This window comes from Miscanthus floridulus, chromosome 6 (assembly GCF_019320115.1).
Source record: "Miscanthus floridulus cultivar M001 chromosome 6, ASM1932011v1, whole genome shotgun sequence".
NCBI lineage: Eukaryota > Viridiplantae > Streptophyta > Magnoliopsida > Poales > Poaceae > Miscanthus > Miscanthus floridulus.
Window position 1 is genome coordinate 75,680,076 of NC_089585.1, and position 24,959 is coordinate 75,705,034.

The 24,959-nt window shown below is 44.2% G+C and overlaps 1 protein-coding gene across 1 annotated transcript; it reads left to right on the top strand.

The window, feature by feature from the left end:
* The first annotated feature begins 205 nt into the window (after positions 1 to 205).
* On the top strand, positions 206 to 24,830 carry LOC136456155 (chromatin modification-related protein EAF1 B-like). Its single transcript, XM_066455935.1, is given in 25 exon segments — positions 206 to 569; positions 1,197 to 1,428; positions 1,509 to 1,563; positions 1,644 to 1,741; positions 1,818 to 3,193; positions 3,196 to 3,263; positions 3,343 to 3,462; positions 3,565 to 3,818; positions 4,001 to 4,178; positions 4,475 to 4,555; positions 5,315 to 5,375; positions 5,485 to 5,708; positions 5,710 to 6,063; positions 6,143 to 6,193; positions 6,599 to 6,656; positions 6,792 to 6,976; positions 10,295 to 10,348; positions 10,421 to 10,501; positions 10,808 to 10,945; positions 11,358 to 11,474; positions 13,225 to 13,325; positions 13,449 to 13,655; positions 13,736 to 14,105; positions 21,736 to 23,199; positions 23,492 to 24,830. Coding segments are annotated over 23 exon segments (5,766 nt in total). The 5' UTR covers positions 206 to 569; positions 1,197 to 1,291; the 3' UTR covers positions 23,134 to 23,199; positions 23,492 to 24,830.
* Positions 24,831 to 24,959: the final 129 nt, after the last annotated feature.

Sequence of the window (24,959 nt, forward strand, 5' to 3'; positions counted from 1 at the left end):
ACCCATCACGTTGGTATAACAGTCAGTTCGAGCGAAGGAAAACAAATTACAAGTACCAATATTTTGTTAAAAAAACATGTACCTAAATCCCCTGTCACGTAGACGTAGCCCACACCAGTCGTGCAACCCGAACCCCAACAAGGCCACAGACCCACGCCCACCGGGTCAGATCGCACCACTTCACAGTTCACACGCACCCGACCGAACCAGGCCGGCCCGTCTCGCGTCCCGTCGCGTCGCGCGCACCACCTTCTCCTCCCTCCCCTTCTTCCCCAGGGAAAACACCTCGCCTGCATACGGACGACGCACCACCACCCCTGCCCCCGCAACCCCGCTCCACCGCGCCCGATCTCCGGCGTCGACACCGCCGCCTCCGGCGAGGTCCTTTCCGCGCTCTTGAGGCCTCCCCAGGTGCCTTCAGGCCTTCGCATCCCGCCTCGTGGGCTTCCCCGGGCTCCCCTGCCCCAAACCCTAACCCTAGCTCCTGTCTTGGGGCCGTGCATGTTCATCCCCCATCGGCTCCATTCGGCTCCCTCTGGCTCCCACGGCCCCGTAGGGTCGCAATTGAGGTATGTAGAATGCCGTGCGGTGTTGTGGGTGGGAGGTCCGAGTGGTCAGTGCTGGGGGACTGCACCGGCGGCTGCTGAATTGTGCTGCATTTGGGCTTGGGCGGGCGTGGGGTGGTACATGCGCTGGTCCGCTCCACGTAGTAGTCGCTGAGCCAGAGTTAACTAGTAACGTGCATGGGCTAAAAGTACGTCATGTCACTTTTCAGTTTGGGAAATGGTGTGGGCGGGCTCAAAAATGTGATTTTTTCTGTACTTGTTCTGACGGTCCTGGACTTTTCTTCTGATATGGAAACTAATGACATCGTTTAAGCAGCCTGTCAGGTTGTGTTTTTTTTTTGTTACTTGATAAGGCAAATGCTGCTATTTCTCTCTGTGCGCCATTGTTAATTGGGCAAGGGATGTCATGTCATTTGCAGCGCTTGCTCATTGTTTGTTGGTCACATGCCGTTATGTCAAAGTCTGTCATTGAATTATTGTGGTTAGAATTATTTTATTTAATCTTTTTACATGTTTTCCTTTTGCTTGAGCCTTATATGACAGGAGTGCGTTTCTTGTTAGAAACTCTGATTGGTCCGTTGTTTCTGATAGCATTAGTTGGGTGTATGTTGACCAGCCTTTTGGTTGCAGGAAACAGAGTATCTATTTTCTGGACTTGGGAATCTGAGAGGATACTGTGCAGTTTAATGGCATGCACTTCTGACTAGATGTGCATACAATGATGCATGGGCAAAGCCTGCTTCTGTGGTCCAGTGGCTATTGAGCTGTGCTCTATGGGAGGTATTGCTGAATGTGGTGTGAGCGTTGACACTAAAGCTTCACCATGTCGTGCAGCCATAGAGAAAGCTCAAGAGGAGCTCAGGTACATAAACTAATAGACCTTGCTCTGAACTTACATATGCCTTCTCTACATACCTGATGCTCAGCAATGCAAAACTCCAGGCAGGAATACGATGTCCGTGAAGAACGAAGGAGGGAGCTTGAATTTCTGGAGAAGGTTTGCATTGGCATCCTTATGCTTTGCACATTGAATTTGCATCAGAACTTTTTTCCTTGTTTATTCACTTATTGTTGCAGGGAGGCAATCCCTTGGATTTCAAACTTGGCCATGTAGCTTCGCTTAGTGTACAATCCACTTCTGTGACAGAACAGATAGCTGAACAAAATGTGATAAGGTGATAACTAATTACTGATCTATCATTTGATAACATTGTTTATTCATCTAAGCCTTTTGTGTCTGTTATACCACAGTGAGGCCAAAGGTAGTTTTGCATTTGCTACATCACCTCATGGAGATTCTGTTGAAAGCAGTGGCAAGCCAGGAAATTCATTGTGCCGTGAAGGCAATACAGCCGATAATCTTATGCTTTTGGATGGAGATGCCAGCAACATAGGTGGGGAGAAAATTTCGAAACGTGGAACTAAGAGAACTAATTCAGCTCAAGCCGAGCAGTTCCTGCACTGTGATGGTCAGAACAATGCAAAAGAAGGAGAAGATTCTGGGTTGTTCCGTCTTGGTCCAAAGAGCCAAGCATACGCACGACGTAGGTCAAAGTCTATCAGAGAGAATGCAAATAGTGCATCTGTTAGGTATCCACCAATTCCTCCATTGAGTTCTCAGCAAAAAGATGTAACCGGGTTAATCCCAGAAACCAAGACTGAGGATAATGGTGTTTCATCCATTGGTGATTCAAAACCGACTAGTCCTAACTCTAAAAATATGCTGAAAAATGCATCAGTACTGGATGATAAGGTGGCAATGGAGACGGAAAATGTTCAAGCAATTCCTGAAGGCAACCAAACATCCAAAAATGAGTTATCAAACAGCAACAATGGCAGTCCTGCTATGGAGATTTCACCAAACAGTGTGCCTGATAATTCTCATCTTACTGTAGGTGATCAGATGGCTACTGCATTTGCTTCTGTGGAATCCCCAGATGCTATTTCAAAAGTAGCTGCTTCAAAGATAGTTTGTTCTCTCCCATCTATATCCAATGAAATATCGAAAGAAGCACAAACTCTTGAGAAGGCAGGTAATAGCCCATCAATGGTAAGTGTGGTTGACATTCATGCAGATGGCATGGATAATGGTGCAACACCTTACTCTGCTGTCAAAAGTGCTAGTTTGAATGAAAATGAAGTCGATCCAATTCATGCATATCCTGCCAAAGCTTTTACTGAACATCCTTGTCAAAATGAGAATCTTGTACCAGTGAATGCAGATGAAATGGCTGATGAAGGCTTAAATAAGATCCTACCTGACAACAAGGATGACAAGAAAGATGGTCAACTGGAAGTTAGTAGTCAGCCTGTCGTTTTGGATGACAGTTGTACTCCTGCACATCCTGAATTTAGCAATTCCTTCTGCGCGAAAGATGAAACAGAAGTTTGTAACAATGCAGTAGATTCAAAAAATAATGCAGAACAGCTTGCTACTTCTAATCAGGGAAAAGGGAACATGGAGGAATGCAAACATTCTGATGGAAATAATGCAAGTGAATCGAGTGTTGCCCAAAAGCTAGCTTCTGTTACTGTGCCCCCTGCCACAGACACAGGTGATGTGAGTAACTTTGTAGAAAATGATGTTGAGAAATCTAGCAGAGATCAGGAGAAGATAGCAAAGAAGAATGTGAAGATTCTGTCGTTGCAAAGAAGGATCACGAAGATGCTATCCTCAGAAGGGCACGGTATATAGAGGTATACCTAGTATATAAACCCTTCCTTTCTGATAGTGCTCTTTTGCTTCTAAAAAGGGAAAACTCATTACTTGGCACAGGCAAACATTAAGAGGGCTGGTGAACGGTCTCTCTGCAATATTTCTTTGGAGAAGAAGCGGAAGAGCCACTGGGATTTTGTTCTGGAGGAGATGGTCTGGATGGCAAATGACTTCATGCAGGTTCTTCCTCAAGTGTTCCTTCTATGAACTGAAATATTTTTGCTGTGCAGCTCCCCGTTGTTGACTTGAAAAACTTATTTGAATATCTCGCTTCCATAATAGGAGCGCCTGTGGAAAAATGCAGCTGCAGCACAGATGTCCCACTGGATTTCTTCTAGAGGACGAGCGGTATTTGAAGAAGCAAGCATTCAGAGAAAGCAGAAATCTGTTGCCAGAGTTCTGGCCAATGGTATTATGAGCTTTTGGCGTTCAGTCCATTCTTTACGAGCTAGTGGTGGTATTCCTAAACCAATGCAAATAGAGCAACCGAATGAGCTAGAAGAAAATAAGCTGGGTGGGGTCAAAGCAGGAAAACCGGTAAGCAAAATGAATATACCGATTATTTTTTTAGTGTGCTAGAATGCTTAAGGACTTCATGTTTATTTGTAAGCGTCCCAGTTTAATGGAATTGTTAATGGCTCTTGATGTTTGAGCTTCATAGTTTATATAGCTTGGTGTATTTGGCATTTGATATTGGGGTGATATTGAATTTGTACAGGGATGAGGAGTGTTTGGAGCAAGAAAAGTCTCGTCAGTCTCCTATTGAGAGCTATGCACTTAGGCTTCTTGAGTACGACATTAATGCATCTGAATGTCTGCCATTAGCTGAAGCACCACCAACTCCTGACAGGCTAAATGATTTTGGCATTTTGAAAGTACCTGATCTACTTTCTGAAGTAATATATCTGAACACTGTTCTTTTGATAACCTGTTTGTTTACACCGTTTTGCTTTTTTTTTTCTTCATTTCATCAAAGTGCTAGTAAACATGAACTAGCTCAGTTGGTGGGATATGTGGGTTACGTCTCTCAGACTTGTGTCCTCTTTGGCTCGAATTTGGGTGCCTATTCCTTGTGTACAATGCCATCGAGTTCCTCCTAGGTTGATCAATTTTTTTTAATAAACAATAAAACCTGAAATGACCTCACAGGATCTACAAAAAAAAAAGTGCTAATGATCCCCCCTAATTTCAGGCAAATCTCTTTTACGGTGTAGCACCTGGTGCAATGCAGGCATACAGGGAGTCTATGGAGCGTCTCTTTGTTTATAATAAGGTAAGGAGATAGTCTTGGCACTCTAAGAGCCTTACACCTTTTTTGATCATCAGGTTATTTTGTTAAGGGCGTGCTTGCTTCATGGTCTCCCAGGCGAGCTGCCTGCCAGGCGTCCGAAATCGGATGCCTAAGGGCGACGCTCGCGCCAGGCAAAGCAGTCTGGGAGCAAAGCAAACATGCTCTAAATGTTGAAAACTTGAGCACACACTGAAACATATATCTTTTTGGTAGAACACATGGCCAAGTGTTTCGCCTGTGTATCATTTTGTAATGGTTAACAGTAATACTATGTTACTAAATTGTTTGTCTTTCTCGTTTTCTTTCTTTCTCTCTGGTCCTTATGGCTCTTGTTGAGCATCATTCACTAGTGTACCTCAACATGCTTGGGAGTAAAGGCTTTGTTGCTGCTGTTGTTTCACTTGTGATTGCTCTTCAATTGCTGGTTTCTAGGAAAGCTTCATGTGTTAACTGTTATAAGCAGTGGGGTTACAAAATGCACTAGTCTCTTTCCAAGTATCTGCTTTATAGATTTTGTTTGGTATTATGGGCTATAGAATCTTGGGTGTTAATAGCTACCTTGTCAACACTAAATTGCTAACAGGAAACGCCTATAAGATACATGTTAACACTAAATCGCTAACAGGAAACGCCTGTAAGATACATGTTGACACAATACTGTCATGTCCATTTGCATTTCTGCCCTTTTCTGGGTGGTCGTAAAAATGGACTTATATTGAAATTAATATCTATTTGTTCCAGAAAATTGGTAACACTGCACTCAAGGATGATTATGAGCCATCAACATATGCATCTGTCACAGGTATTATTATGTGTTTCATATTCTTACCAACATAAACTATATACCACTATTCTCTAATTTCTTGTGTTATATGTGTTTCATGTTCTTGCCAACACTAAATTTTGTGTAGATGTCCCCATGGACAATGCATATGGAGATGACGAAAGGGAGGCACGCACCTATTTATTGCCTGGAGCTTATGATGGTGGTTTGGCATCAAAAAATAGTCAAAAAAAGAAGCACCCTTTGCCGCAGAGGATAAATGGCGCAAGGTTATATGAAATTGGTGCTGACAGTCATTATGAACCACCGTATTTGGAAAGCAAATCAGGAAACCAGCAACTCTTATCGAACTGGCAAACGAACAGACTTCCTCTCCATTCCGATAAAACGAATCCGCACAGCAGCTAGGCAGCGGGTTGTGAGTCCATTTCCTGCTGGTGCTTCTGGGACCCCTCAATTCACAAATAAAACGGACGCATCTAGTGGAGACACAAACTCCTGTCAAGATGATCAAAGTTCATTACATGGAGGGTCATTTTCCAGGAAGAATGCAGATATAGAGTCCACTGTTGATTTTGACAGACAATTGTTGTATGATGGTAGTGAGGTGTCTACAAAATCTAAAAAGAAGAAAAAGACTAAGCACCCAGGGTACAAGGCACTACCAAATGTGGCTGAATCTTGTTCATTGATGGCTCCTGGAAAGGTTAATGCTTTGTGCAAAATTTTCATTATTTTTGTTGGTGTCTTTGTTTGATAGAGGAAGTTTCTGGTGATTTTTTCAGGCCACTTATGATCCTAGATCTCAGATCGATATGATAGCTCAATATGAGCAGGTATACTTTTTCTTCTATATTTGAATATATTGCTTGAAATAGATCATTGCAACTTATCAGCCTAGCTTATCACTCAGCCATGGTACAGTGTTTTTCTCTCACAACAAATCAGCTTCAGCCGACTTATCAGCCGCAGAAACCATCAGCCGAACAGCTCCTAAATTTTATGTCAAGATTTAAATTTTGTGGTGGCTATCCATACTTCTATTTAGTAACAAATTGCTGAACAAGCAGTCTGTGATTTAAGGTTCTGAAAACAAATCTTCGTGCTAAATGAATTTAGACGTGCGTCATGTAGTATAGCGCTCTTTTGTGTGTTCTAATGCTGACACCTGGGAATGCCACAAGATAACCTAACACCACCATACTTAGTATCTGATGCATGTTTTCTCCATTCTGTACCAGAAGGATTATATTAAAAAGAGACCGGAGACTCATCAATCCGAGTCAAATGGGAATTTTGGTACCCCCTTTATCCATTCTTCGGATAGCATACTTTATCGTCATATTTTCACTACTGCCACATGAGCACAACTTGTTCTTATCAGTCGAATGTGAATAGCTCCTCACATGTTAGGTGTTATTGATTTATCAACAGTGGTTAATGGCCTACATGCTGCTAAGAAGCTTAAATTGTTGAATCAAGCACCAGATATTTCACTGGAAGCTCTTACACCAGTTGGTCCAATGGCCTCTCCTGCTGCATCACAAATGAGCAACATGGCAAACCCTACGAAGGTCATAAAGATTAGCACCCGTGGAAGAAAAAGTAAAGGACTCAAGGTATTAATATCTTTTTGTAATTATCATTCTGGTTATACAGTTTTTGTATCCCACTTGAATCTTTTTCTTGAACGTTTGCATTACTTTGGCTTACTAAAAGTTATCAGCAATTAGTTTTTGATCCATGTTTTGGTAACATAAAAATGGATGGCCTACACATTCGTTTAGGTCAGGTTATGGTTTAGTCACTGTGAGAAGCACTACAAATATATTTCTTGCTATTTCTTCTTGCTTCTGTTGTCCACAACAACTGAATTCACTAGGAGTAAAGCTGTTTACCTTGTTATTGGTCACTTGGACATTATGTGTCTCCATTATTGGTAATGCTAGGAATGGGCGGAGTTTTTATTTCTTGAATAAGCAGGAGAGCTGCGTATCATTATATTGAGAAGAAAAAAGGGGGTTTTAGAAACCTGTACAGCACCGTGCCACCCTCACTTAATCAAACACTAAGATCGCGCCTTCAAACACAACTCAACCTGACCTCGACCAACAGCCGGCAGCCTCTAGGACTGGCCACTTGTTAGTGCAAGGGCAGCAAGGTAAGAGATGCCTTGTGTCCTGGCCACACTCCAAAGACGAAGCTCTTCCCGAGCGGAAGTTAACACCATAGTTAGACTAGGGATGATTCCATGAAAAACATAATGGTTACGGTGGATCCAGATTGACCAAGCACCTAGGACGACAATCGAATTTAGCCCTTGTCCTGTCCAGAGACTCTCTCCACAGAATTTGCCCACCACTCTGCAGCCACACTCCAAAGACGAAGCTCTTCTCAAGCAGAAGTTAACACCATAGTTAGACTAGGGATGATTCCATCAAAAACACAATGGTTACGGTGGATCCAGATTGACCAAGCACCTAGGATGACAATCGAATTTAGCCCTTGTCTTGTCCAGAGACTGCTATGAACCTTAGTTCATATCGGGGATAGGGAAGATAACCATTGCCAAGAGGAAGGCCGGGCAAAGTCGGCGTGGAGGGAGACTAGAATATTTGAGGGTAACTGGATTGTTTGTTGTTCATTGCTTGCCTCATCATAAACTGGTTACAAGGTATAAATAGAGGCGCCCAGCCTCTAGCTCCTCTCTCCCCATCATTAACTCTAATCTCTTCCCGAGAACTCTAATTGCCATTGATTACAGCCGGCACCCCCTGAGATACCGTCCTGGCTGCCCTGGCTGCATCTCGAGCCCTGGAGCGCCTTTGATACTGGCGCCGATATTGTCGGCCCCACATCACATGCCCCCTCTTCTGCGTTCCTGGTGGCATGCAGCCGGTCCCCGGCTGCCCCACATTACAGAGACTCTTTCCACAGAATTTGCCCACCACTCCGCGAAAGATGTTTCATCAGGTTGTGGACAGAGATTGCAAACCGACCAGATGTAGCAAACTATACCAAACTTGCTGTGCAAAAACACAAGCCACCAGCAAGTGATCGATGGTTTCCTCTTCCTGGTCACACAGGATGCAATGCTCATGATGAGGAAGGCCTCTTCGAGGCTTCAAGCAAGACAATCAGCAGTCCAACATCTATTGTGGGCAACTAACCACATGAAAAACTTACATTTGCCCGGTGCCCATGTCTTGCCAGATTCTTTCCCAAGGTCTGAACTGCACCGCACCAAGAAACATGCCGTCATAAGCTGATTTTGCAGAGTATTGCCCTAAGGAGGATTTTGCAGGAATGAGCAGAGTTCACGAAAATACAGCCATGCTTAGCATGAATTTGGCCAATTTTCACATTCTTGATTGATTGAAGTGCTTTAGCTGTCGAGCGTGGCTAGAGGGAGGCTTGGTCAAGTTTATTGGCCAAAGAACTTGTGTAGGCCCCTGTTTTTAAAAATCTGAAATATCACCTCATGAACTCAGTCACTCGCTCAGGGTGTGCGAGATGCTGATTCCAGGTTTGATCAAATATAAATTGATCTCAAATATGAGCCGATTGCTACCTTCAAGATTTCAAATTCTTTTGAATAGTCCAACATTTTCTGTTTTGTGTTAAGATAATTAGCATTCTATGTTGCTTTTTGTAGTTTATTTTTTCTCAGAACACGCAGCAGAGCTGTGTATCATTATATTAAGAAGAAAATGGGGCAAGAACCCATACAAGAAGCCTTACACACGCACAACACAACCCACTAGGATCCTAACAACAGTCGCGCCCTTAACAAGAGTTGGAGACGACCACTACCACAATCAATACACAATCAGCCCCTGTGCAAGGAGGTGATTGATGCCTCTCGCCCCAGCAAAACCCCCAAAAAGAAGCTCCTCACTAGCAAGCAATAGTGCTCTAACTAGGTTAGGAGGTTCACCATCAAACACACAGCGATTACGAAAACTCCACAATGTCCAGGCCCCTAAGATGGTGATGGAATCCAGACCCTTTCTTAAGTGATCAGTCACCCTCCTTGAACTTCTGTCCCACCAATCATCAAAGGAGATCTCATCAGATAGGGGAGTGAGACTGTGTAACTGACTGGGCGCAGAAGGAAAAACCTGAATTCTTGTGCGAAGACGAATGTCGACATCAAGTGGTTAATATTTTCCTCCTCTTGGTCACAAAGGGGGCAACAGGAAGGGTGAGGAAGCCCCCTCCGTGCCAATCGATCAGCCATCCAACACCTTTCACGGACCACTAGCCACATGAAAAAAACGACATTTCCCAGGCACCCAAGTTTTCCAAATCCTCTCATAAGGACTGAAAATTACCGTACCAAGAAACAGGCTTTCATAGGAAGATTTTGCTGAATAATGCCCATCACCAGAGAACCTCCAAATGTGTGTGTCTTCCGCCTCTGGTTTTAGTACTTCTGAGATGAGATCCCAAAGGGCGAAATACCCTGTGAAAAATTGAGCAGATAAGGCACCCTGAATATCCCTAACCCAGGTAAGGTCAGTTAAAGCTTCCAGAACTGTTCTTTTGTTCCTTTTCCTTTTGGGAACTAACTCCAAGACTTGAGGGGCAAGATCAGCTATGCTCTGGCTGTAAATTTATCTGAGTCCAAAACAAAGTTGCAGCACCATTACCAATCTCTGAAAGCACAGCAATAGAGAAGAATGCTTGGACACACTTACGGACTGGCACATGAAATTTGGTCGAAGGATGAGTAGGATCTATTTTTCTTCAACCACAACCATCTCAACCGAAGAGCCCAGCCAAGGTTTTGGAGATTAGAAATTCCAAAAAAACCACCAAGCTCTTTGGGGAGGCACACTTTGGTCTACGCCACTAGACAGTGGCCACTCTTGGCTTCTTGCAGTTTATGTGTTTCTTATTAAAAAAGCTTTCTAAAATTCTGATCTTTTTGTTAGATGCCAGCTGGTCATTCAGGTCCTGGAAGTCCATGGTCAAGTTTTGAGGATCAGGTTATTGTCTTTGCAATATTGTGGGTCTTACTTTTTATTGGTTGGCAATACTCTAATTTCCTTTTATACCAGGCTCTTGTTGTCCTTGTCCATGATATGGGTGAAAACTGGGAATTGGTGAGCGACGCCCTTAACAGCATTATCCAATTGAAGGTAACATTTTATTTAGGATAACTGTTTTAATTTGGTATCAGTCATTCATTTTTCTCCTGAATCATCAAAATGTACCATGCAACTATTTTGTTGCAACCTGTATGTTTGTGTTTTTCTTCTAGCACCTTTTGTATTTCTTAGGAGTAAGTTTATGTTTTTTGGGGTTCCTCTTTGTAACTGATTTATATTTATAATATTTCATGGCTTTGGATCTTAATTGTTGCAAACTTTCAATACTCTGGTGCTAATTAAAAAAATATTTTCTATTTTATTACTTGATTGAAGATTTTAGCATCTCCTTCGCAGTGCATATACAGAAGGCCTAATGAGTGTAAGGAACGCCATAAACTTCTGACGGATAAAAGTTGTGGTGATGGTGCTGACAGTGCTGATGACTCAGGCTCATCTCAACACTATCCTTCTGCATTGCCTGGGATTCCAAAGGTTAATTCCCATTTATTATTTCTTCTATTTTACTTCTCAGCCTGTATATGGAAATGATTTTTGGAAGATTATGATTCTTGTGCAAGCGGTAGAGTCTTACCGCCTGTGACTGGAAGGTCCCGGGTTCGAGTCGCGGTCTCCTCGCATTGCACAGGCGAGGGTAAGGACTTGCCACTGACACCCTTCCCCAGACCCCGCACAGAGCGCTCTCTGCACTGGGTACGCCCCTTTTTTTTAATGATTCTTGACCTTTGGTCAAGCGGCTTCTAATCTGCTGCATCTTTCCAAAAATCATTGTGTCGGTTATGGAAAGAAAATTAGAATTTTTTCTTCAACAATGGGCAGCACATATTAACCAAAGATACACACTCTTTCGTCTTTAACACTATGACCCTCTGCATTTGAATATCAGGGTAGTGCAAGGCAACTGTTTCAGCGCCTTCAAGGACCGTTCGAGGAAGAGACTCTCAAGACACACTTTGAGAAAATAATATTCCTTGGACAAAAATTGCATCAAACTCGTAGAAAGGTTAGTATTATGTTTTGGAAAACATCATAAATGATTGTTGGTTGGGATGTAATATGTTTGTAATCTTTTGCTAACATGTATTCCCTTCAAATCTTTTGAGCTTTGACTGTCAATATATGAAGAATTACATGCATTAACGAAATGAAATTAATGTTACTAGAATAATTGCTAAGAATTCTTTCATAAAATAATTTTTGTTTTTTACTAAATTAGTAATTTTAATAGAAATTGTCCAAGTGTCAATGTCCTAACAACTTTTGTTTTCGATCAGAGTGGTAATAGCGAATAGGTAATTTACTACCCCCTCCGTCCCGAAATGATAAGTAAATTTTGTATCAGGAAAGTCAAATTTCACAAACTGACTAAAGATTAGTCAAATGCAAGTTTAGATTTGTATTCAAAATTCTTTGAGATGATAATGATATTTTAGCAGTTGACAACATATTGTAAGGGTCCATCTATTTTGTATGACTTTTCCCTGTTCAAAATGCGCTTATCATTCTGGGATGTAGGGAGTACTCCCTCCGTCCCAAAAATAAGTGTCGTTCTCACTTACCAATAAGTCAGACGCTTTTAACTTTGACCAAATATATATAAGAAAATATTAATATTTATAGTACATAATTAGTATCATTAGATAGATCCTTGAATCTATTTTCATAATAAACTTATTTGGAAATACAAGTATTGCTAATATTTTCTATAAACCTAGTCAAACTTAAGAAAGTTTGACCGGCACGAATGCCATAGCAACACTTATTTTGGGTCGGAGGGAATATTTGCTAATTCTTTTGTACTTACTTTTTTGCTATTGCTTGATACTTGATAGACCATTTCCTTACAGTTAGTTAGGACTACTCAACTGTTTTAGGCATGTGCATGGAAAGTAATGGAGATGCTAATTGCATGTTCTGGTGCATTGATGGATTAGTCTACCCTCTGTGCGATATGTACCTTTATTATTCTATGGAGCTACTAAATCATTATCCATATCCCTACTTACATTGAAAACAAAATGTTTGCATGGATATCGATATGAATATAGGCTCTTATATTATATTATATTATTGACAGTTTCTTATCGTGATTTATGTTTTTTTTCTAGAATGTATAATTCATTTTGCAGTCCAATTCAAATTACAGTCAATCATGCACTATATGATTTAACCATACTTATTTTGGTTAATTTGAAAGTTTTGAATATTTCAGTTTGCAATCCAAGTCAGGTCATAACCCATCATGTGATGTATGGTGAAACCAAACCATGCTTTTTTTTTTCTGAATATTCACATTTACTCCCTCCGTCCTGTAATATAGTGTATTCTAGTGATTTTCAGAGAAATTAAGAGATTAAACAGTGTGATTTTTGTGAATATAGTGTATTCTAGTGATTTTTCTGAATATTCACATTGACTCCCCTCCGCATGATCAACATTAATACACTATATTAGGAAAACCTGTAATATGGAGAACCAAGCCTTGGGTGACATGTTTACTTATATATAAAAAAAATAATGTGACGATACAATAGTACAAAATTTTTATACAAGCTTATCCTTTTGTACTACAAATCCCTGATGTTTTGATGCAATTTTTAAATGCTTGAATACACTGGATTACTGGACAGAGGGAGTATTTAAGTTATTTTGAGAACTTACCTCTAATGTTTCTTCCAATCTGGAACTCATTTTTTGTATCATTGGTATTTGCTCACAGTGATATTCATGTGTCTACATCTTTTTCTTGTTAGGGTGAGATCCAGGAACTGAGGCAAATAAATCCGCTTCATACTTCTCATGTTTTTGCACTTTCTCAAGCATGTCCAGGCAACTTATCTGGTGTCATTTTGACGTATGAACTATTCACTTTGAAGTTTGAACTACCTCTCTTATCTAATTCTGATTATGAACTTACAACTTGCTATATTGTCCATATCAAACTGCCATGTTTTTTCTAATTTTAATCTTGTTATAGGCCACTTGACCTTTGTGATGGACCTTTGAACTCGGATGCACTTTCTATTGGTTATCCAGGATCTCACACAAGTGGGTTAGCTCTTCCAAACAATAATTGTTCTGTTGGTCCTACTCTTCCCACTTCAAATATGAACGTGAGATTACCAGGTTCCCCTGGTATGGTTTTAGGAAGCAATTCGCCATTGCCTTTGAATGCTCCCTCTAGGTAAATGGTTGATTATCCTCTATAGCTGATATGTAAAACATTCTGTGTTCATATTTGTTTCTGCAAAATCTCTATTGCAGGGATGCTCAGAGGTATGGTGTGCCTAGACCAACCTCAATACAGGGTGATGAGCAATCAAGAATTCATTATAACCAGATGGTCAATGGCAGAAACCTTCAGCAACCTGGAGTTCCTGTTCCTGGTGTGTTGCCATCTGGCGTTGATCGGGGTGCCCGAATGATGCCACCCACACATGGTGTTGGAATCATGAATGGACTAAATCGAGGTACACCTGTTACTAGGCTGGGTTTTCCAAGGCTTGGTTCTCCTGGAAACATGTCACCCAACAATGGTCAAGGCTTAAAAAATACAGTAAACGTTCATCCTGGTGCCATACCGGGACCTGGAAGTACTATGTTGAGGCCACGTGACCCAATGCAGATGCTTAGGGTAAGCACTCAATTTGATATACATTAAGATTTAATTTCGTCATATATTCTGTTGTGTTTATAATTTGGTAAGTATTCAATTTGATTTACACATGCACGCATCCATGCCCGTCAACTCTGCTATGGCAAAGTTACATTTGCGCCTTTTAGTCCAAAAAACCTGCCAGCTTTAACCCATATACATCTCCAAAAGCCAAACACCAAAGGTGGCTCTCTTCATAAAGCTGTCTAAGAACTCTCTGCATGATAGGGCTGGCCATTGAACGCAGCCTCATTGCGGTGCTTGCACAACATCCATGCAACCAAGGTGATCAGAGAATTCAGGCCTAGCTTGAAATCACCAGGGATCAACTTGCTTATCCTTAACCACCATCCAAAGAAGTCCCTGTCCAGAGGAGATTGCGAGAGGTCTTGGAGATCATAGTGACAGAAGGTGGGAGACCGCACTTGTCTAGAGAAAACACATGCACATAAGATATGCTGGATGATTTCAGCTTCCTGATCACAGAACAAGCATTTAGCCAGGTGAAGCATACCTCTACGGGCCAGCCTGTCCTGTCATCCAACATATATTTTATGCCACCGATTAAAGGAAAAATCAATGAAAGGAGGTAAGGCGATGGGACCAGATGGTATCCCAATCAGGTGTGGAGATGTCTCGGGGACATAGCTATAGTATGGCTAACCAAGCTGTTCAACCATATTTTTTGATCGAACAAGATGCCTGACGAGTGGAGGAGAAGTATATTGGCACCGATCTACAAGAATAAAGGGGATATTCAAAGTTGTACTAATTACTGGGAAATTCAGTTGATGAGCCATACTATGAAGCTATGAGAGAGAGTTATCGAGCATCGCTTGAGAGCAATAACGCGGGTCTCTATGAACCAATTTGGTTTCATGCCCGGAAGGTCAACCATGGAAGCCATTTTCTTAATAAGACAAGTTATGGAGCGGTATAGGGAGAAGAAGGATCTACACATGGTTTTTATTGACTTGGAGAAGGCTTATGATAAAATACCAAGGAATGTTACGTGGTGGGCTTTGGACAAACATAAAGTCCCAATGAAGTACGTTGGGCTCATTAAGGACATGTACAACAATGTTGTGACTAGTGTTCGAATAAGTGATGGAGATACAAATGACTTCCCGATTAGGATAGGACTACATCAAGGGTCAACTTTGAGCCCTTATCTATTTTCCTTAGTGATGGATGAGGTCACAAGTGACATACAAGGGGACATCCCTTGGTGTATGCTTTTCATGGACGATGTAGTGCTAGTTGATGAAAGCCGGACATGAGTGAATCAGAAACTGGAGTTATGGCGGGAGACTTTGGAGTCCAAAGGTTTTAGACTCAGTAGAACTAAAACTGAGTATATGAGATGTGACTTCGACACTACTGCTCGGGAGGAGGAAGATATTAGTTTGGAAGGTCAAGTAGCCTAGGAAGGATACCTTTCGATATTTAGGATTAATGCTACAGAGAGACAGGGATATTGATGAAGATGTTAGCCATAGAATCAAAGTAGGGTGGATGAAGTGGCGCTAAGCATCTGGAGTCCTATGTGACAAAAGGGTACTATAGAAGCTAAAAGGCAAGTTTTATAGGACGACGATTAGACCTGCTATGTTGTATGATGTAGAATGTTGGCCTACGAAAAGACATGTTCAACAGATAAGTGTCGGAAATGCGTATGTTGCGTTGGATTTACGGTCATATAAGAAGGGATCAAGTTCGGAACGATGATATACGTGATAGATTAGGGGTAGCACCAATTGAAGAAAAGTTTGTCCAACACCAGTTGAGATGGTTTGGACATGTCCAACGGAGACCTCCAGAGGCACCGGTGCGTAGTGGAATCCTAAACCAGGATAGTAACGTGAAGAGAGGCAAAGGAAGATCGAAGTTGACTTAGGTAGAGGCAATAAAAGGAGACTTGAAAGGATGGAATATACCCAAAGACTTAGCCTGAGATAGGAGTGCTTGGAAAACAACTATTCACGTGCCTGAACCTTGATTGCTTCTGCTGGGTTTCAACTCTAGCCTACCCCAATTTGTTTAGGACTTAAAGGCTTTGTTGTTGTTGTTGATTAAAGGAAAAATCAACACTTCTTAGGTAGGTGCCCATGATTTCCAAATTAGCTGCCGTGGTTCAGAACCGACCGACCCAATAGAGAGAGCTATATACGCGGACTTGATTGAGTGCTGGCCAGAGTTTGTGAATCGCAAGTGATGCGTTGAAAATGTAGCAACTGTAGTTTTGAAAACTTGAATAATTGGAGCAAGGCAGACAATTCGCCTGATTAGCGAATTATTGAATATTCACGGGAAATTAGCTCCCTTTTTTCTTTTTGAATATTATGACCAACTTCATGCCATTGCCATGGCTTCAACATTATCCTAAACGCTAAACGGTAAACAATTAGTCACCCTTTGTTTAGTGTTTAGGCTGTTTAGACGGTGTTTAAATAGAGTTAAACGGACTAAACGGTTTTGTATAGTAGCACTAAAATATACATATTTATGTATATATAAGAAGCCCAATAGTCTAGAAAATATACATAATTACGCATGTAAAATATAAGTGTTCTACCAATTGATTTTTTTGGAATAAAAGTAAATCCAACCACCTCATATACCTACGATGTTAATTAGTTGGATGCCAGATGTGATAGTTGTAATCCTCCTAGAGTAAATAGTGAATTAAATGGTCGTTTAGCTCATTTAATCATGTTTAACTCGATTCTATTTAGTCTTGTTAGAATAGGCGCCCTAATGGGCTGGCCTTGGGCCTGGCGCCTAGCCTGTTAGGCTGGCTGCCTTAGGGGTTAAGATAGATAGATTACATTAATAAGGCAAGGATCACCGTTGATTGGGTGTTTCTATAAACCCTACTGATCCTTGCCTATATATTGTACCTTGTACTACTGCTAATCTATCAATCAATCCCCGAGACCTATTCGCTCTCATGGTATCAGCCGCCTAGGTTTAGGTCTCCTCTTCCGCTGCCCACTCCACGGGCGCCGGCCCCTCGCCGTGCTGCGCCCCTCCACGCGCCGGTCCACACCGTGCTGCGAATAATTGTTCTGTTGAGTTTGACCCCGCTGGTTGTTCTGTGAAGGTTCTTCCATCTCGGACCGAGATCGTCAGGTGCAATAGCTCTGGGCCGCTATACCCTCTGCGCCTACCACCAACACACTCCCTTGTCGCCCAGGCTTCCTCCCCGCTGTGGCATCGGCGTCTTGGCCACCCCGGTCATGAGGCGTTGTCGAAGCTCGCGTCTAGTGTCTCCTGTCATATTCAGGATTGCTCCGAGTTATGTCATGCTTGTCAGTTAGGGCGTCATGTTCGATTGCCCTTTCATGAGTCCACCTCTCGTGCGTCTATCAAGTTTGATTTTATACATTCTGATTTATGGACCTCTCCAATTGTCAGCATTTCTGGTTATAAATACTACTTGGTCATCCTTGATGATTGCACTCATTATTTGTGGACGTTTCCTTTGCGACTTAAATCTGACACTTTCAGCACGCTTGCTCACTTCATCGCTCACGTCTCCACCTAGTTTGGCGCCCGGGTCAAGGCTGTTTAGTGCGACAACGGGAAAGAGTTTGACAACTCTAGCTCCCGTCAGTTTTTCCTCGCTCAGGGCATCCACCTTCGCATGTCCTGTCCCTACACATCGTCTCAAAATGGTAAAGCTGAACGCATTATTCGCTCCATCAATAATGTTGTTCGCTCACTGCTCTTTCAGGCGTCCATGCCTCCGTCCTACTGGGTAGAGGCCCTCTCTACAGCCACTGTTCTGCTTAACATACTGCCCACCAAGACTCTCCAGTTTTCCACGCCGCACCTTGCCCTGTTCGGCAAGCCACCAGCATATGATCATCTACGAGTCTTCGGTTGCAAATGTTACCCAAACACGTCGGCTACTGCATCCCACAAACTTGCTCCTAGGTCTGTCCTGTGTGTCTTCCTAGGCTTTTCCGCTCATCACAAAGGGTACCGCTGCCTTGACCTCTCCTCCAATAAAGTCATCGTCTCCCGGCACGTCATCTTCGATGAAACGGCCTTTCCCTTTGCTGAGCGCCATGGTCCTAGTGCTCCAGCGGACCTACAGTTCCTTGATGACGATACCTCTGACCATGTGCTCCCTCCTATTGGATCGATGCACAAGTTTTTGTCTGCAGGAACACCACCCAGCACCGCTGATGTCTCCAGCGCCCCTGCCGGTCCCACTGCGACTGTGCCTGGGGCACCCCTGCCTGCTGATGCTGCTGATGCTGCTGATGATCCACCGGGGCCGCGAGCTGTGCTCGAGTGGTTTGGCAGGGCCGACCACGACCAGTGGTCTGACAGGGCCGACCACGACCAGTGGTCTGGCAGGTCCGACCACGACCAGTGGTCTGGTAGGTCCGACCACAACCAGTGGTCTGGCAGGGCCGACCACGACCATTGCCCACGTGACCACGACATTGCAGCTGGACGAGCTGCTCCAGGGCTTCTCCGACCTCCAGGACCCCCACCCGGGTTCCCACCTCTCCGATCGGATCGGGCCTTCACGAACCACTACACGCGTCGACCCCAACCGCTGACTTCTCCTGCACCAGCCGCACCGACACCGCCTGCTCCGGCTGCTCCTGCACCAGCCGCCCCGCTACCTAAGGGCGCCGTTGCTGTCACTCCGGTGACGAACCAGCACGCTATGGCCACGCAGTCGAAGAGCGGCTATCGGATGCCTGCCGCCTACCACGCCGCCCCCCTCTCTGCAATGCCAAAGACCTTTCGTAGCGCTCTCGCTGACCCCAATTGGCGAGCGGCTATGGAAGACGAACACCGTGCTCTCTTGCAGAATCACACTTGGGACCTCGTGCCTCGACCTCCTCGGGCCAACGTCGTCACTGGCAAGTGGATTTTCAAGCACAAGTTTCAGTCCGATGGCTCCCTTGAGCGGTACAAGGCCCGCTGGGTTCTTCGCGGCTTTACCCAGCGGCCTGGTGTTGACTTCGATGAGACGTTCCGTCCTGTGGTGAAGCCCGCTACTGTCCGCACGGTGCTCTCCTTGGCGCTCTCTCGCACCTGGCCTATCCACCAGCTAGATGTGAATTACGCCTTCCTTCATGGCCACCTGTCTGAGATTGTGTATTGTCAGCAGCCGTCCGGGTTTGAAGATCCAGCTCACCCGGATTTTGTCTGCCTTCTGAGGAAATCCTTATACGGCCTGAAGCAGGCTCCTCGCGCATGGTACAGCCGGATGGCCTCTTTCCTACTGTCTATTGGGTTTGTTGAAGCCAAGTCAGACACTTCACTTTTCATTTACCACCGTGTATCCGATACAGCATACCTGTTGCTCTATGTGGATGACATTGTCCTCACAGCTTCCTCACCTGGTCTCCTTCGGCGGATTATCTCAGCACTTCAGCAGGAGTTCGCCATGAAAGACCTCGGTGCCTTGCATCACTTCCTTGGTATGCAGGTTCAGCGAAGTGGTGATGGCCTCCTCTCACAGCGACAGTATATGTTGGACATTCTGGACCGTGCAGGGATGACAGAGTGCAAGCCGTGCTCCACTCCAGTTGACACCAATCCGAAGGTTGCTGCAGCTGATGGGGTCCCTGTGTCTGATGCTACAGACTTCCGCAGCCTTGCCGGAGCTCTCCAGTACTTGACGTTCACCCGCCCAGACATTACATATGCAGTTCAGCAGGTCTGCCTCCACATGCATGATCCTCGAGAGCCTCACCTTGCGGCCCTGAAAAGGATTCTTCGCTACGTTCGAGGCACTCTTCACCTTGGTCTCTTGCTGCGACCGTCTACTTCGACTGATCTTGTCGTCTACACCAACGCTGACTGGGCTGGTTGTCCGGACACTCGCAGGTCCACCTCAGGCTATGCGGTGTTCCTTGGCGACAACCTTGTTTCCTAGTCCTCGAAGCGCCAAAACGCAGTGTCAAGATCCAGTGCTGAAGCCGAGTATCGCGCGGTGGCCAACGGAGTTGCAGAGGCTACTTGGCTCCGCCAGCTACTTCTGGAGCTGCATGCCCCTCTACGACGCGCCACACTGGTGTATTGTGACAACATCAGTGCCGTCTACATGACCTCCAACCCGGTTCAGCATCAGCGCACCAAGCACATTGAGATCAATCTTCACTTCGTTCGGGAGCGAGTCGCCGTTGGTGATCTTCGTGTTCTGCATGTTCCCACCTCTTCACAATATGCAGATATCTTCACCAAAGGGCTGCCTACTTCAGTTTTCACGGAGTTTAGGTCCAGTCTAAACATGCAGAGTGGCTGACGATTCGACTGCGGGGGCGTGTTAGAATAGGCGCCCTAATGGGCTGGCCTTGGGCCTGGCGCCTAGCCTGTTAGGCTGGCTGCCTTAGGGGTTAAGATAGATAGATTACATTAATAAGGCAAGGATCACCGTTGATTGGGTGTTTCTATAAACCCTACTGATCCTTGCCTATATATTGTACCTTGTACTACTGCTAATCTATCAATCAATCCCCGAGACCTATTCGCTCTCAAGTCTGTTTAGACGATTTTTAATGGTTTGAATGGGTTTAAATGGTCCAACCGTTTAATTCACTGTTTAGGGCCTAAATGACATTGTTGGCCTTTGTTTAGGCGAACAGGTGGGCTTAATGAAAAATAGTTAAAGTAGGATAGCGAAGTCTAACAAAGTAACAATAGAAGTAGAAAATACCGAAAGCACTTGCAGTGATGTAGCCAGAGAACAAACTAATAGGGAGCAACACTTAATCTTCTTTCTTGAAGGGCTTGAAATATTGCCATATGTTAGTGGGACATCAAAGGAAAATGGTCAAATGCTGGTATGTTGAGCAGCAAAATTTTGTGATCCCCTTATTTATCATTCTGTTCTAATAATCTCTTTGAACTGATAATATTCCTCTCCATCATGAAATGAATTTTTTGTCATTGTGTGTGCTCATGAAGGTGGCGGCCTATGTTTGGTAGGAAGTAACGTGATAACAGGAACCACAAAAGCTAAAAATTTCTACAGGATGAAGACCAGCCTTGTGGCGTTGTATCCAATGGAATGACCTAAAGATGACATATTCGATAATTAAGTTTAGTTGAGATATGTATGTTGTGTAGTGAGGAGGGTAAGGCGTGGCAATGAGTGAAGGAAAGCTTATTCAACACTGGATCTGTGGTTATAGAATAAAGGATCAAATCCAAAATGATGTATGTGGACATGGTGCGGTGGGGGTTGGGCGGTTGGCGTTTGAGTGGATTGAAGAAAAGATTCTCCAATGTTATTTTGAGATGGGTTCTGAATTTCGTACATATCAGCCTCCAGACATGGGAGGAAGCATTTAATAGATATTTGAGCTGATGGAATATATCCAAAGAACTGTATTTATATAGGAGCGTGATGAAATTAGCAGTTCCTATGCTAGATCCATGACCTAGGATGTTAATATTTGTTACTACTATTACTATGCTTGAGACAAAAAGGTTTACTGGTTACTATTGTGTCAAATAAAAGGCTTAGTTGCTGTTGCGACATTAATTTCGTTTGAGCAAGGAAAGTTATGGATAAATGAGCAGTTTTCATTTGTGCTTTTTTGCAGTTACTAATACTATCGTCTGTTTCTTGTAGCCTGGCCATAATCCAGAAGAGCATAGACAGATGATGATGCCAGAGTTTCAGTTACAAGTCTCACAGGGAAATAATCATGCTGTGCATTTCAGCGGTCCACCATATTCCAACACTGGGGCATCTTCACCTGTTCAATTTTTCCCTGTCCAGCAGTCCCAACCACATCAGATGCCACAACAATCACACATGTATGGAAACACACACGTTCCTCATACCCAAGGAACAAACCAGCCAAATCCACAGCAGCAGCAGGCTTATGCTATGCGCTTGGCTAAAGAGAGACATATTCAACAAATGATGCCCCAACAACAACGCCCACTATCTGGAGCCAGTGCAGTGTCAGCTGTACAGAATGGCTCACAGATGCAACAGCAGAGCCAAGGATCTGCAACCGGTGTAATCCCAGCTACACAGCCACAGCATAAGCAGCAACATCCTGCACAAAATGCACAAGGTAACCCAATGCTTCCCCATCAGCCTTCAGCCACAACTTCACATAAACAGAAGAAGCAACAGGGCCAGCAGCAGCCTAGACAAAATCAACAGCAACGAAATCAAGGCAGTCAGCAAGCTAAGCTTATGAAGAGCTTAGGCCGAGGGAACATGGTGCACCAGAGTCCTGTGGATGTTACTCAAGCCAGTGGCATTTCAACAAGCTGTAAAAATCAAGTTCCTGATAAGAATGTGATGCAACAGGGTCAAGGGCATTTTGTTGGTAGTAAAGGATCAATCCCATCGATACCTCAACCTGGGAATCAACCAAAGGTATACACTTCTCAGATGCCTCTGTCTCCAATGCACACACCAGATATTAGTAATCAGGGCGCAGTCAAGGGTTCTTCCAACCATACCTTATTAACTTCCCAACAAGGTTCACTTCATTCACCTTCACAGTTGGCACAGCAACAGCAGCAGCAGCAACTACGGTACATGAATCCATCACAGAATAATATTCAAAGGTTGATAATGCAACAAAATCGTCATGTGAACACAGATGGCAGGATTGAATTACCTGTTGACCAAGTACAACATAACCAGGTAATGTCATCTGCCTCACTTGTAAGAAGTACAGATTCGGGTAGCCCAGGCATCTCATCTATGAGCCAGCGGAAACAAGAGTCAGCCCATGACCCAAGTGCAATTACCTCAAGCTCGCAGCTAGCTAGCTCACCTCAAGACACCTTTGTTGGAAGTGATAAGCTGTTGCCATCATCCAGCCAAAGCATGCTGCAGAGGCAAATGTCCGGTGGTGTGCCTATACATGGACATGGCATTGGTGGCCAGGTGCAGCTACAACAGTCTCGGCAGCAACTGCAGTCTCAGCAGCAGCAGCAGCAGCAGAGACCTGTTGTTCAAGGCGGTGTGTATGCTCACCCCTCAAATTCCGGACCAGGATGATGATGAACCACACTGGGCCCATATTTCTGAAGAGCATCCCTTCCCCTTGTAAAGTTACTTGTACAGGTATCTACTATTCAGACATGCTCCTTGATGTTTGCCACAATTTTGTTTGCATTTAAGTTATACAAGAATTGAGTTAAAACCCTGAGCACATTTTGACTGTCTATTCTGTAAGTTCTCATGGGTATATCAATCTACTCTTGCTCCCTCCCACCCCCAACTTTATGCATAATTTTTTGTTTCTCAAGCTTTATGACTCCAAATGATTTTTTTTGGCCTTATTTGCTGCTGGAGCATCTATAAATGGCAGGGCCTCTGTTTTCAGTTTTCTGATAACCTTCCTATCTTTTTGTAGGCGTCCGTGCTGTGGAAGTTGTGCGGATGATAGTGCTCTTTATTCTCAACTTTGAGCTAATTGTAGCCTCCTCAGTGTCAGGTAGATAATTATTTCTCGTACCATTTTGGCGCCATGCTGCTACCTTCCATGTAGTTTGACCCTAGATTGCTGGAGGTGGTTCTTGTGGGCAAATTCCTTCCCGGCTTCATGGTCTGCCCACTTCAATCATGTCTGACCGGGACCATGTATTCACAAGTCAGCTGTGGCAGGAACTCTTTCGTTTGGCCGGTGTTACCCTCAAGATGTCATCTGCTTATCATCCCCAAACGGACGGCCAAACCGAACGTGTCAACCAATGCATGGAGACATTCTTGCGTTGCTTCGTCAGCTCTTGTCCATTAAAATGGATAGTCTGGATCTACTTGGCAAAGTACTGGTACAATACCACCCGGCATTCCTCACTGGGTTACTCTCCATTCTATGTACTGTATGGCCATCATCCCCGGCATTTCGGCATGGTTGATAGTGATGCTGTTCTCCCTGTTCTATTGGATGACTGGATAAAGGAGAAGTCCATGATGAATGCATTGATCCAGCAGCACCTGGTGTGTGCCCAGAAGCGAATGAAGACCCAGGCTGACAAATCTCGTTCTGAGCGGCAGTTCTCAGTGGGAGATTGGGTGTACCTGAAGCTGCAGCCCTACGTTCAGACATCGCTGGCACCTCGCTCTAACCAAAAGCTTGCTTTTAAGTTCTTTGGCCCCTTTCAGGTGGTGGAACGAATCGGCAGCGTCGCTTACAAACTCCAGCTTCCGGAGTCTACTTCCGTTCATCCCGTCTTCCATGTCTCACAACTCAAGACGGCCGTTCCTGCATCGCACAAAGTGTCTGCGCTTCCTCAAGCTCTTGATGGCCTCCAAATTCCATTGAAGATCCTGCAGCGCCGCGTCAGCTCTTCCGACCACGCCAGCGTTCCGCAAGCCCTCGTGCAGTGGTCCAATCTACCTCGATTGCTGGCTATGTGGGAGGATTTGGAAGCTCTGAAGCAAAGGTTCCCGCGCGCCCCGGCCTGGGGACAAGCAGGTCTTCAACGGGGAGGGGATGTCAGCAACTCCGACAAGGGAGGCTGAACCAGAACGTGAACCGGGCGCACCCGAACCAAGACGCGAGGCGCGAGCCAGGCGGGCAAGTGTGCGCATCAGCGGACCGGAGTGGGCGTGAACCATAGGCTAGACACAGCTGCGCCTGTGGGTTCACGCCGAGGCCGATGCCTTGTATAAAGAGAGATGGAGAGCTCGAGGGAGGACAACAAGAATCATTACTACTGGAACTAATCCAATCCTTCCTCTCTTGCCAACTTGCGTCTTCTACCTTCTTCCTCCTTACTTCCCCAATTCATCCCCTCCTGATCTCATCTGTTAACAGTAGGATGTGACTTCACATCAGTTGAGAGAGAGAGTCGAGAGAGCCAAAACCAGTCACCAAT